The sequence below is a fragment of the Anolis carolinensis genome, chromosome 5 (genome assembly GCF_035594765.1).
Source record: "Anolis carolinensis isolate JA03-04 chromosome 5, rAnoCar3.1.pri, whole genome shotgun sequence".
Taxonomy (NCBI): Eukaryota; Metazoa; Chordata; class Lepidosauria; order Squamata; family Dactyloidae; genus Anolis; species Anolis carolinensis.
In genome coordinates, this window is record NC_085845.1 from 107,525,765 (window position 1) to 107,538,129 (window position 12,365).

Genomic DNA, 12,365 nt, shown 5'->3' on the forward strand with positions numbered 1-12,365 from the left:
TACAGCTCCTTTTACACTGCCATGTAAAATCCAGATTATCTGCTTTGAACTGGATTTGAACAGGACAGTTTCCCACATATATGGTAAACATTCAATGCTAGCAAGTTTCCCCTTGTTGGCATTGAATGTTTGCTATATACGTTGGAAACCACCCTGAGTCTTTTCGGGGAGACAGGGTGGTCTACAAAGAAAGTTTTATTTATTTATTTATTTATTAATTATATGTGACAGTATAGACTCATATAATCTACTTCAGAGCAGATAATGTGGATTTCTGCTTTGATAATCTGTATTATATAGCAGTGTAGAAGGGGCCTAGGTCCTCCATACCAAATGGCCAAAAGATACCCAGAGAGCACATTTAAAAAAAATGTGAAAAATCATCAGAAGTCAAACTCACAATGTAGAGGGCCAACTGTGTATTGTTTTTTTCCAGGCCCCTTCTACACTGCATATAATCCAGATTACCAAAGCAGATAATTTACATAATCTGCTTTGAACTGGATTATCTGAGTCTACACTGTCATATAATCCAGTTTGAAGTAAATAATGTGAGATTTTATATGGCAGTAGAAGGGGCCTCAGTCAGCTGGAATCAAACTATTTAAAAGTTCTGCACAAGAGCAGGTAGTCTTATTATGAAGTATTGTGATTTCAAAGGGAAGATCCAGGTAGATTGGGCTCATTTTTTGTCATACCTGATTTCTCTTCCCAAGGCTGTTGCAGTTAAAATAAATTTGATAAACACTACCTCTAATGAACCAGCCATTTGAACATAGAAATCAGCACTTCTTTTTCCTAACCAAACCACTTGATATCCCACGACTTAATTATAGTAATTAATTTAGATGGAGGTTTTTTTAAAAAAAATAAAAACAATGTTCACACTGATTTGACAATTTGCATCACTAATTAAGTAATTAGCAAAGAAACCTGCTGATTGCCAACAAGCCCCAAATTTACCATCTGTTATTTCATGGTGCTTGTCACCTCTCTCTGTGTAGGCAACACTGCTGCCAATCTGTGCAGTACAAGGACCAATCTGTCCAGCTGGTATCATAAAAGGAAGACAGAATGCTAATTATAATCACACTGATGAAGCTAGCAGTTGTCAAAGCTGAAGAGGGCAACCAGAAAAGAACCTGTCCCATTGCTGCTGTGAGTGCAAAGAGTCCTTTCACGAAGACACAGACAGCACCATGAGTGCAATTGCACATCAGTAGCTCCCTGCTGATTCTTAGCCAGCATGAGGACTGAGGAGAAGAGTGCCAGACAGGAAAAACTGAGAGCTTCCTTGATCTCATGCTAAAAGCAGATCCACTGATCATAGCATCTGGGCAAAGGCATTTATCGACGAGAACATCTTTTGATGCACTGTCTTGGGCAGAGTTTCTCAGGATGCATTCCAAGAAAACGCAGCCCTGCTGGTATTTAAATATGTCTACGTTGATCTAACAAGCCATTCATGGTGGGATAAATGTTTGGGAATGAAAAAGGACCCATTTCAATCTAAAATAGCAATAAATGTTGAAAACAAACAATCTAATGGTGACTACAAACCCTCTCTAATTTGGTCTTCTTCATCTTCCCTAGAAACAGTCAGACTACATAATTATAGCACTATCATTCAATCTTAATGGTTCTGGTTGTATCCCATGGAATACTGGAGTTTCTAATTTGGACTCTAGAGCTTTCTGGCTAAGTATCCTGAATGAATGTGTGCCTTCAAGTCGCCTGTCAACTTATGGTGATACCATGGATTTCACAAGGCAAGAAATACTCAAGAGGTGGATTTAACCAATTCATTCCTCTGAGGCTGGAGCTACACTACCCAATATCCCAGGATCTGACCCCAGATTATATGCTTTGAACTGGATTATATGAGTCTACACATAATCTGGGATCAGATCCTGCGATATAGGGCAGTGTAGATCCATCCCGAATAACTGAATGCTGTCATGGCAATTAAAATGGAATAATGGTGCTATACTTGTGGGATGTGAAAGGATCCCTGGCCTCTGAAATAACTCCAGCTGGCTCTTCCTTGCTTGCATGACAATATATTATGGAGGCTCTATCCTTTCTCCTCAAATCCTGCTACAAACTCCAGCTTTTCTGGGATTTCAGCTGGAATCAAGCCTAGTTATGTCTAACTCAACCCTTTGCCATCTGTGCCCATCCCTGCCCTCCCAGATCCTTTTCTAACCTTCTATTTAAATTCATAGGGATGGGCAAAAAAACTGAGTACTCTTTTCTAATGTACTTTGACTTTTACAATAGCTCTTTCAAAAAATTTCCAAAAGTATTTTCAAGACCACCCATGATTAAACCCTCAGTAATTAAATGCACGTGGGCTATAGTTAATTAAAATGTAGTCTGACATCTTGTTCAATAGTTATGAGAACATAAACTAGTTTACAATCTCATAATTTTTGAGATTCAAGTCTATAGTCTTTAATGACTGATACGACCCCCCAAATCTACCTTGTCACCCAGTCAATGGGTTTCCAAGGTACTGCTGATACCGGAGCTCAGAAATGATGCCTCAATTGCCCTCCTAGTTGCAGAATGCTTTGAGAGAAGCGACCATAACTGGAAACCAAGGGGTCTCTCTAGCTGCCTGTCTCAATGCATCAGCAACCAGAAAAGTGTTCATTTTCCCACATCCCAATCTGCAGTGTCTTAAGACACTGTCCATGAAATTTTCCTTGTCCCCCAATCCCTAATATTGCAGTAACTTAAAACTTCAATTGAGCACTGATAAAAACAATGAAGATATTCAAAGAAAAGAGGCAAACAAAGTTGTCAAGGGAATGGGAATACAGTAAATGTATGTTTTCAATGTGTGAAGGATTTTCAGTGTCTCACTCTCTACAGTACTAGAAATTTGGGACTGCAAGAAAATTTCATTCGGCAACAGAAGTCCTGTGAGGGAATAATGTATTCTTTTGCCCCACCCCACTCCTGTAGCTCCATTATTTCTCAAAAAGGAGATGCTGGAGATCTTCCACAATGTGATGTTCTGTGACCTGGATCTCCCACTAGATGTGCCAGCGATATCAGTGCAAAAGAAGAAGTAGAAGTAGCAAAGTTCATGATCCAAAGACTGTCATTTACTGTTATTACTCTACATATTCAAAGGCTGAGAACATTTTTCCATGGCTGAATCCTCAAGTCAGGCTAGGGCAGGTAAGGGCAAACTAAGACCCGTGGGCTGAACATGGGGCCAGTTGCCATGACCTTATTCCAAAAGGATGGCAGAGGAAGGCACACAGTGGCTGGGTGCCCTCTAGAGCACTCTCAGCCACCTTGGGCTGTCCTTGGGGCCTCCTCCTGGCATAAGGGCGAGGTGAGTGACTCCATCTTTATGCTGGGAGTACAGCCCCAGGAAGGCAGGTAATGGCTGAGAGCACTCCAGAGTGCTCTCAGCCGCTGCCTGCCTTGCCCTCCTTTCGGCATTAGAACAAGGGAAAGAGTCCCCATACTTATGCCGGAGAAGGACAGGCCACTGCCAAGAGCTTTCTGGAGAGCTCTTGGAAATGGTCTGTCTTCTCCTCTCAGAGAGGAGAGGATGATCTTCTTCCAGGTGCCAACCACCCCCATGCCAACCCCCCCCCCCCAATACCAGCTGCCCTCTGCCTCACTGCTACCCCACTCTCTTTATGGCCCACTTGCCCTGGCCCGGCCCACAATGTGCCCCCCACCCCAAAAAATCTTTCCCATGCCTGGGCTTGGCCCTGCTTGCAAAGAAACCAATACTATGAAGATGTGATAATGGCTCAGAAGGCATGAGATGCAAGTCGTGTACTTGTAACATAAAACATGGAATCAGTTTTCTCTGTGAATAAATGAATGTAGCAGTTTGTACCTTATTGAACCATTTGCACCGTTATTGCATTGGAAATACTCTCCGTCAATACATTTTGTTCGTACTGACTCAGGGCGCACCTACGTGCTGCTTAATCTGATGCTCCAGATTGGCTGCTAGGGGTGGCTACACTGCTCATAGCTGCCCCACAGTGGCAGTAGAGTAGAGTTGGGCAAAAACTTTGATGTCAGAAATGGTTTCCGGTGATGGCCAGGAGGAGCTTTGTGGCTGTCTGTCATGACAATGGAAAGCCGATATGCATCCAATCTATCCCATTTCAGGGGAAAAGGGGATAGCAGCACTAGCTGATATGGAGGGTGGACCAGTTCAGATTAGAGCTAGTCCATCTGTCACTAAGACCAACGTGTGAGGCTGTTTTGGACTTTCACTGAAACTTCAGAACCTCTAAAGTATTTTCTACTCCTTGTAATATGGGGCAAAATTGTGCTAACCAATTTTATACTGCATTACAGACTGGAAGTTCCTGGACATCATCTGGACATCCATGAGTGACTTCTGGCTGGTTTCAGGGTTTTGGGTCAGTGTAGAGAATCCCCATGAGATCTCTGTGTAATTTGTAAAAATTGGCAAAGCTTTTCATCTCCTCTTTAAATTAGGCGCTGAAAAATAAATGATAGTGAAAATTTGTGTGAAAATATCTGCGTGTTTGCTGTGGGTAGATCTCATAAGTCTAAAGTATGTTTGTCCATCTATCTTTCAAAACATTCATACTATAAGATTGGCATTGCTTCTCCTGGTGGACCTTATAATCACTCCCCACAAAAACATAAAAGGCATCACACATAAAAATACATCTCAGAGGAAATCTGATGGGCAAAATCTGTCAGGGAAACTTGTGTGCCACTTCCTGCTCTTCTGGAGAACACAGCTTGAAAGCCATAGCATTCATGCTTTGTCAAGGTCTAGAATCCAACCTTTTTGTGGAATGCTTCAATGGCACAGTGTCACAAAACAGTTTGCTTTTCTTCATAATGCATGAACAAACTCTCAATGATATAAAGCCATACAGATCACTCTGTTTGGTGGGGATTTCCCTTTTTCTGAGGTTTTGCTCCTCCTTTACTTTAGTGCCTTCTAAAATGACATATAATTGCTCATGTTGCGATCCATAGGAGGCACCACACATTGAGAGATACAAAATGGTTTTGTTTTTTATCCTAGGTTCTGAACTGATATGGCTATAAAGATGGGGAAAGGAAATTGCTCTATGTTTATTCCATTTGCCAAAACTGGAGAAGATCAAAACAAATAAAATTTTAACAAATAAATTGTCACTAATGGCTCCAGCTGATTTCAGTGGGACTTAAGCCCAACTGTGACTATGTGGGACCCAGGAATTCTAAAGACCCCCACCAATGCAACCCCAAATCATCTCCGCTCCCTAGTTCCCGTGCAATAGCCACCAACCTCTGAGGAGGACTGGAAGTGACTCCTTTAGAGCCCCTCAATGCTTCTCCTTAAATTGGCCAGTAGGGGTCACTGTTGTCGAATGACACAAGGCTCCATCCCTCCCAGGGTTGAGGCTGCATCTCTGGAGTGCTCCTAGCTCCTGCTCATGGAGTGAGAAGCAGAATCCAAGAATTAAACCCTAGTGTTTTCTTTTCCATGGGGACACACAAACCCATGGGGTACTTATAAAAGATTCAGCTACATTTCATAGTTAGATAAAATAATATTTAGCCTATTAACAACAGTCTGCATTCAAAACCGTGGGACGTAAGGTAGACCTTCATCACTTGTGATCCACCAAACTGAACAAAAGTTCATTAGTTAACATGAGACAACCCACTGGTGCAATCTATTCAGAAGTAAGAGCTAATACGTCCAATGGGGCTTGATCCCAAATAACTAAAGTACAATGCATAACTCATATACTCTCTTCCTTTGGTGGGTCTCAAGGTGTGACAATCCATTTGTTTCGCATCTCCATATTAGCAGAGAGCTTTTGAAAACCTTCCCCATCCCCAAAATGCTTTGAAATAGTTTCCCTGCAGTTTGCTTAGACAGAAATAACAGAAAAATAAAAATACAATATGATTATAGTGCTGTGTATGCTCAATGAGCAACATCGTAACAGCATTTTAGGAATATGGATTCTTTATTGATGTTGCTGGTACTCTTTATTTCCATTTTGTTCAATTTCTCCCATTAATGTTTGTTCCTCAGGGATGAACTGTGCCCCCCCCCTCCAAAAGTGTTCTAATCCAACCCACATCCAACCCACATTGATATAGGGTTTTGTTTTGAATGAACTGACCCCAAAAGTAGGCCTGAAAAATCATGAGAAATAGACTTTTGATTCTAAAACTATTTACCTGTTGGAGAACTATGTGTAACTATGTGTCTATAGTTCTTTATTTTATTCGCTATTACTCTCCTGAGCTGCATTATCAACTGATGAAGATTTATTTTTTTCTGCTTTGAACAGTATAACGTTGAGTGATTGGCAATTCTCATAAAGATACAGATGGAGTGGCATCTATCTGAAAAAATATTAGATAAGTCAAGAAACGGAACAACAGGTTCCATTTCTTAGTTTTAAACTGATGTATAATTTTAGAAAGCTACTGCAATACTTTTCTTTAATGATTTACAACTCTCATGAAGTTGATCACAGTTGTGGCAGGATCATAATTTAGTCTGAACAATATAAAGCTAAAATAAAATATATTAGGAAGTAGCCAGATGGAGACTGGGAAGATATGTTTCCTTATGGCTGAATGACATCCTAGGGTTTTTGAATTTTGTATTAGACAATACTTTCCTTTTCTGGATGGTGCACCATTGCACATCACTGATGGTTCTGGATTTTGAACTTTACATTTTTTAAATATCTATATTATTTTTAGTAAAGGTAAAGGTTTTCCCCTGGCATGAAGTCTAATCGTATCTGACTAGGCGGTTGGTGTTCATCTCCATTTCTAAGCTGAATAGCTGGCATTATCCGTAGACGCCTCCAAGGTCATGTGGCTGGCATGACTGCAAGGAGTGTCGTTACTTTCCCACCTATTGACCTACTCACATTTGCATGTTTTTGAACTGCTAGGTTGACAGAAGCTGGGGCTAGCAGCGGGAACTCACCTGCTCCCCTGATTCGAACCAACTAACCTTTTGGTCAGCAAGTTCAACAGCTCAGTTAACCTGCTGAGCCATCGGGGTACTGTACTATAACTTAGAATTAAAGCAGCATTTAGATGCTAGTGTTTGCATTATAATATACCTCTCTTTATAGCCTCAAGAGTGCTTCTCTCGATACAGAATCTAAGGACCCCAGAACCCATCCAAAAATTTCATTTTTAATATTTTGTCTGGCCAGGGATCAGGAGCAGAATCAGAACCCCAGTTATAGAACTGCATCACTTCTCAAAAGCCTCTGCCACATATGGTTGGCCCACACATATTAAATTGCTTTAATTGTGTGCCTGGAGCTTTGCAGATCTTTTGCTTTCCACAAGAAGTCCCTCCCATGAACCACCTAACTTTGTAGAGTTGCTTTCAGGAGTCTGCAACAATGTCCACTGGGACATTGAAAATTTCCAGTGGACATACTCAATCCGTTCATATTTGGAAACTAAACTGTGCTATTGTTAGTATTATTAATAGTAGTACTGCTAATACTACTAAGTAGTGTAGTCCTTTATGGAGGCCTAAAAGGAAAAGGAGACTTACAGGTACCTGACTTGAAAGACTCAGGTTTGCTGCTGCTGCTGCCGCTGCCGCTTTTTTCTTGCTGTTGGTGCTGTTTGCATTGTTCCCGGCACTGCTATTGGAAGTGCTGCTGGTGGAGTTTTTCCTTTTCCTCCGTTTGGTTGTTGGCTGTCTTGTAGGTTCTGCTGTAGTAGGGAGCAAAGCAAAATGAAAGATGTCAGAAGAGCAATACTGATTTTATTCTTCTTTTTCCTGTTGTAGCTGATGTGCGCTCAGTGCTAAATCAAATCAGCGAATATTTAGAATATTCGCTTAGTACTGAAAATAAAATTCAATTAAGGAGAAAGAATATTATGCTTGGAAAGTTGTTTTAAAAAAGAATTAGTGACATTTGTAGTTCGAAGGTAAAGGCAGTCAGTTATAGCATAGCTACACTTTTAAAAGCGTAACATTTTACTGGGTTGCTGTGAGTTTTCCAGTCTGTATGGCCATGTTCCAGAAGCATTCTCTCCTGACATTTTGCCCACATTTATGTCAGGCATCCTCAGAGGTTGTGAAGTCTGTTGGAAACTAGGCAAGTGGGGTTTATATTTTTGTGGAACGTCCAAGGTGGGAGAAAGAACTCTTGTCTGCTTCAGGCAAGTGTGAACGTTGCAATTGGCAAGCTTGCTTAGGATTGAATGCTATGTATAAAATCCCAACAGACCTCACAACCTCTGAGGATGCCTGCCATAGATATGGGCAAAATATCAGGAGAATGCTTCTAGAACATGGCAATACAGCCCAGAAAACTCATAGCAATCCAGTGATTCCAGCCATGAAAGCCTTTGACAACACAGGTAACATTTTACTTTCTCCCTAAACTTTATTGCCTGATAATTGTTGGCTTTTTTTTGGTGGAAGGCAGGGAATCTGAATGTTAAAAGCTATAGCCTGTGGTAGAAAACGTACTCATCTCATTCACTTTCTTGTTACATGAACACCCAGATCTTCACTTGAACCTTGTGGTGTTCCTTGTCACCATTCGGTAAGCCCATATCTCCATAGCTATAAAAATAATTTAAACTCTCAGTTAAACAACAAAAGCATGTGTTACCCCTCGCTGTTTCAGCTGTAATGTAATCAAGTTATACCTTTTCTTCTGAAAAGAGGAATTAACGATAACTAACAACGTTTTGTAAGTAGTTACTCCTAAGCTCTAAAACTGTTATCAACTTGCAAAATGCTTATCGTCAGTCAGAATGGGAGGAAGAAAAGAACTGATTGGGCAAAGAGTATTGCACACAGAGGTCCCATTCTTGGGAATTACAGTATATATTCGAAGATAAGCTGGGTTTTTCAGCCCTTATTTATGAGCTGAAAAAGCCTCCCCCCCGCTTATATTCAGGTCAAGGTCAAGCCAGCAGCTGGAGCCTGGAGGCCACAGTATGTTTTCTTTTCCAAAACCTCCCTTCTTCACTTCTCCTCCCAGGCTGGTTATCTTATATTTTTTGAGAGAGAGAGAGACAGAGAAGAAGCGAATGTTTTCAAAAGTGAAAGGAGAGTGTGAGAGAAACCCTTGCAAGCCAGATTGCACGGGCAGAAGGGGAAGAAAAAAAAATATATTCTTGCAAATTTGGACAATTCATTGCTATTATTATTATTATTATTATTATTATTATTATTATTATTATTATTACTACTACTACTATTGCAAGAACATTTGAGTCCAAAGGTAGGGAAGGAGGGAAAAGAGAGCAACAGAAGGTGTGTATTTCTTTTTATTCCTAAGGAAACAAAAATGAGGTGGGCTTTTTTGGGAGGGGGAGAGAAGTTTTAAAAAGCCTTTTCTGGCTACTTTTAGAGTTTGAAAAAGGGAGAAAGAAAAGAGGTGGGAAAGTGCAGAAGAAAAGAGGACAAAGTTGTTTTTAGGGGGGGGGGGGCTTTGCTTGCATTTCTTCCTTGGGTAAATGCATGCCCCAAAGCTTCTAAATATTTATATAGATGTTCCCACTACAAATACATTAATATATGAATTTCCCCCTCATATGTTTACAGGTCTTTGCAAATCCTATGTAAATATAGATAACTAGAGATTTCCATGTACCTGTATATCTGTTCCTATATGTATACATTAATTTTATATATGAATTTTATATGAATTTTACCCTCACATGTTTGCAAGTGCAGAGGGAAAATGCTCACGCGCACGTGCACACACACACACACATACACACAGATGTCTAGATAGATATAAACATTGATAAATCGGGCTTGGAAATATTGCAGAAGGAAAATGCGCATAGAGGATTTGCAAAGGTTTTGGGGAAAATACACATGTGAAATTAGTATATATAATCTATATCTAGCTCTGCATTGTTTATGTAGGCATTATATGTTTGCCTGTTACTATGTTGGAAGCTGGCCTGAGTCCCCAGGGAGAGATAGATAGGGCAGGGTACAAATGAAGCTGTTGTTGTTGTTGATTATTATTATTATAAAATTATTGTTGCGTTTCCACTTATAGAGTTAGCTTACTGTTTTTCTTTGAAATACAGTAAATATTCAAAACATTTAACCCACTGATGCCTCAATTAATGTAATTTTATTGGTATCTAATTTTATTTTTGAAATTTACCAGTAGCTGCTGCATTTCCCACCCTCAGCTTATACTCGAGTCAATACGTTTTCCCAGTTTTTTTGTGGTAAAATTAGGTTCCTCGGCTTATATTCGGGTCGGCTTATACTTGAATATATACGGTAAACTGTCCAGGCTCAGGGTCAAAGTGGAAACTTGTCAGAATCTATTTACTTTGCCCACCAGAAGTTAAATTGAGCCATTGGTTTGCGTGGCAGTAAATAGGCAAGTTGCAATGGGGAACAAATTGGAAGAGTGGAAAAGGTGGCTACTGGCTAAATCTTTTAAAGATACTCAAAGTCAGAAATTGTTTATTTGCATCAATTCAGTGTATTGAAAGGGAATTTTTCTTCCTTTCTTCATTGAGAGAATGATACCAAGAGCTGTCAGTTTTGTGTGTGTGCGTGTGTGTGTGTGTGTCAGGAGCGACTTGAGAAACTGCAAGTCACTTCTGGTGTGAGAGAATTGGTTATCTGCAAGAACATTGCCCCGGGGATGCCCTGATGTTTTGTTGTTTTTACCAGCCCTGTGGGAGGCTTCTCTCATGTCCCCGCATTGAGCTGGAGTTGATAGAGGGAGCTCATCCGTGCTCTCCCCGGCTTGGATTCGAACTGGCAACCTTCAAGTTAGCAACCCAACCTTCAAGTCATCAGTCTTGCCAGCACAAGGGTTTCATCCACTGCACCACCGGGGGCTCCTGGCTGTCAATTAATTGTAGATGAGCCCAAAGCTAATAATTGGAGGGTCGAAGCTCCTCCCAACTCACAATTATTTTCTCATCCATCTATCCAGCTGTTTGTTTCCTCCTTCTTTCTCCTTCTTTTCACTTATCTGTATCCTTCTTTCCTCTTTTTCTTTGGAGGAGGAGTTGGGGAGGAAGCTCCCACTGTTGCCAATGAAAGCCTTTTTTCAAACTATTGTTATGTTTGGGGACTAATAAGAAGGAAAATTACCACTTCTAGACCCCTCGTCAATACCTAAAACCATAAAAAAAAATGTGATTTCTATAATTCGACTGTACTTGGGTCAATGAGCATATCATGGAAAAGCAGTAGAAGATCTACAGAGGTCCACAAAAGCTTCCTTTTTTGGTCCTCTCTAGGTCCTCCAGTTATCTTCTGTACTATGCTTGGGCCAAACAGATAACATAGAATCATATAGGAGAACTTAAAGAGGCCTACAAATACTTCTAGAAGGAATATTTTTGGAGAAGGAGTAAGTGGGTCATACTGTATTTTGTTTTTACTTTTCGTCATGAACAAGTTTTCTATATGTTATAGGAGATTTTGCATGTGACAGCAGTTGAAAAATTGTCCCTGGGACAATAAATCACAATAAAGTATGTGGTTTTTTTATTTTATTTTATAGGGGCTATCCATGTTGTTCAAGCTATTTTTAGGAAACCTTCAAATTTAGGTTGTGGATTTACCATCCCACTGGCAAGAACCCACTGTCTTCCTCTGTGGCTGTTCCTACCGTGATGGTAGGAAACAAAAGATTTGATTCATTTATTTAAGATGATAATGGAAAAATATGCTTCTCAGCTCTAGGTACAACAGACATGTCAACGGGTTGCTATGGCGAGCCTTTTTTGCTTTATTTCCAAGGGTAGGGAGTGAGGTTGTCAAGGCTAACAGAAAACATCTCACAATCACTGAACCAAGTATAATATTAGGCTCAGGGGGCAATACAAACCTATAACTGAGTTACTGTACTAGCACTGAAGTGTTTCTATTCATGTTGACATTGCTGTGCCTTTTCCAGTCCTATCCAGAAGGAAGTTAACTAGAGCAGCAGTTTCCAGGGTACTACAAAATTTTGTATAGATAAAACAAGAAAGAATCCCTTTGTCAGGAATCCTTTGGTTAACCAGGCTGTGTTTCCATGCCTCCAGTGCTACTAGACTATTTTCCCCTGAAGTATAGGATGTGTTCGAATTTCGGCTTGCCACTACTGCAGTGGTTCTCAACCTGTGGGTGCCCTGATGTTTTGACATTCAATTCCCAGAAATTACAGCTGATAAACCGGCTAAAATTTATGGGAGTTGTAGGTCAAAACACCTGGGGATCCATGGGTTGAGAACCACTGCACTAGTGGATGCAATTTTGCAATAGTAAACTTCCTAAGAGGAACCCAGAAGCAGGGACCACTTGACCAGGGACCACTCTCCAACATTAGTACCAAAAGGGTTATAAATCAGCTTTGGTCAAC

The 12,365-nt window shown here is 40.5% G+C and overlaps 1 protein-coding gene across 8 annotated transcripts in view; it reads right to left on the reverse strand.

Annotated features, from left to right (window-relative positions):
* Positions 1 to 12,365, reverse strand: part of ldb2 (LIM domain binding 2) — a 344,653-nt gene that overhangs the window by 16,081 nt on the left and 316,207 nt on the right. For 2 of the 8 annotated variants that reach the window (XM_008120284.3, XM_062982111.1), the window contains exons 7-8: positions 7,565 to 7,722; positions 5,297 to 5,438 (exon numbers count right to left, since the gene is read on the reverse strand). In XM_008120284.3, coding sequence (XP_008118491.1) covers positions 5,334 to 5,438; positions 7,565 to 7,722 — 263 coding nt within the window. In that variant the 3' untranslated portion in view covers positions 5,297 to 5,333. Of the gene's footprint in view, positions 1 to 5,296; positions 5,439 to 7,558; positions 7,723 to 12,365 lie in introns of all 8 variants that reach the window. The other 6 variants (XM_016997262.2, XM_062982110.1, XM_008120283.3 and 3 more) reach the window with 3 other exon arrangements.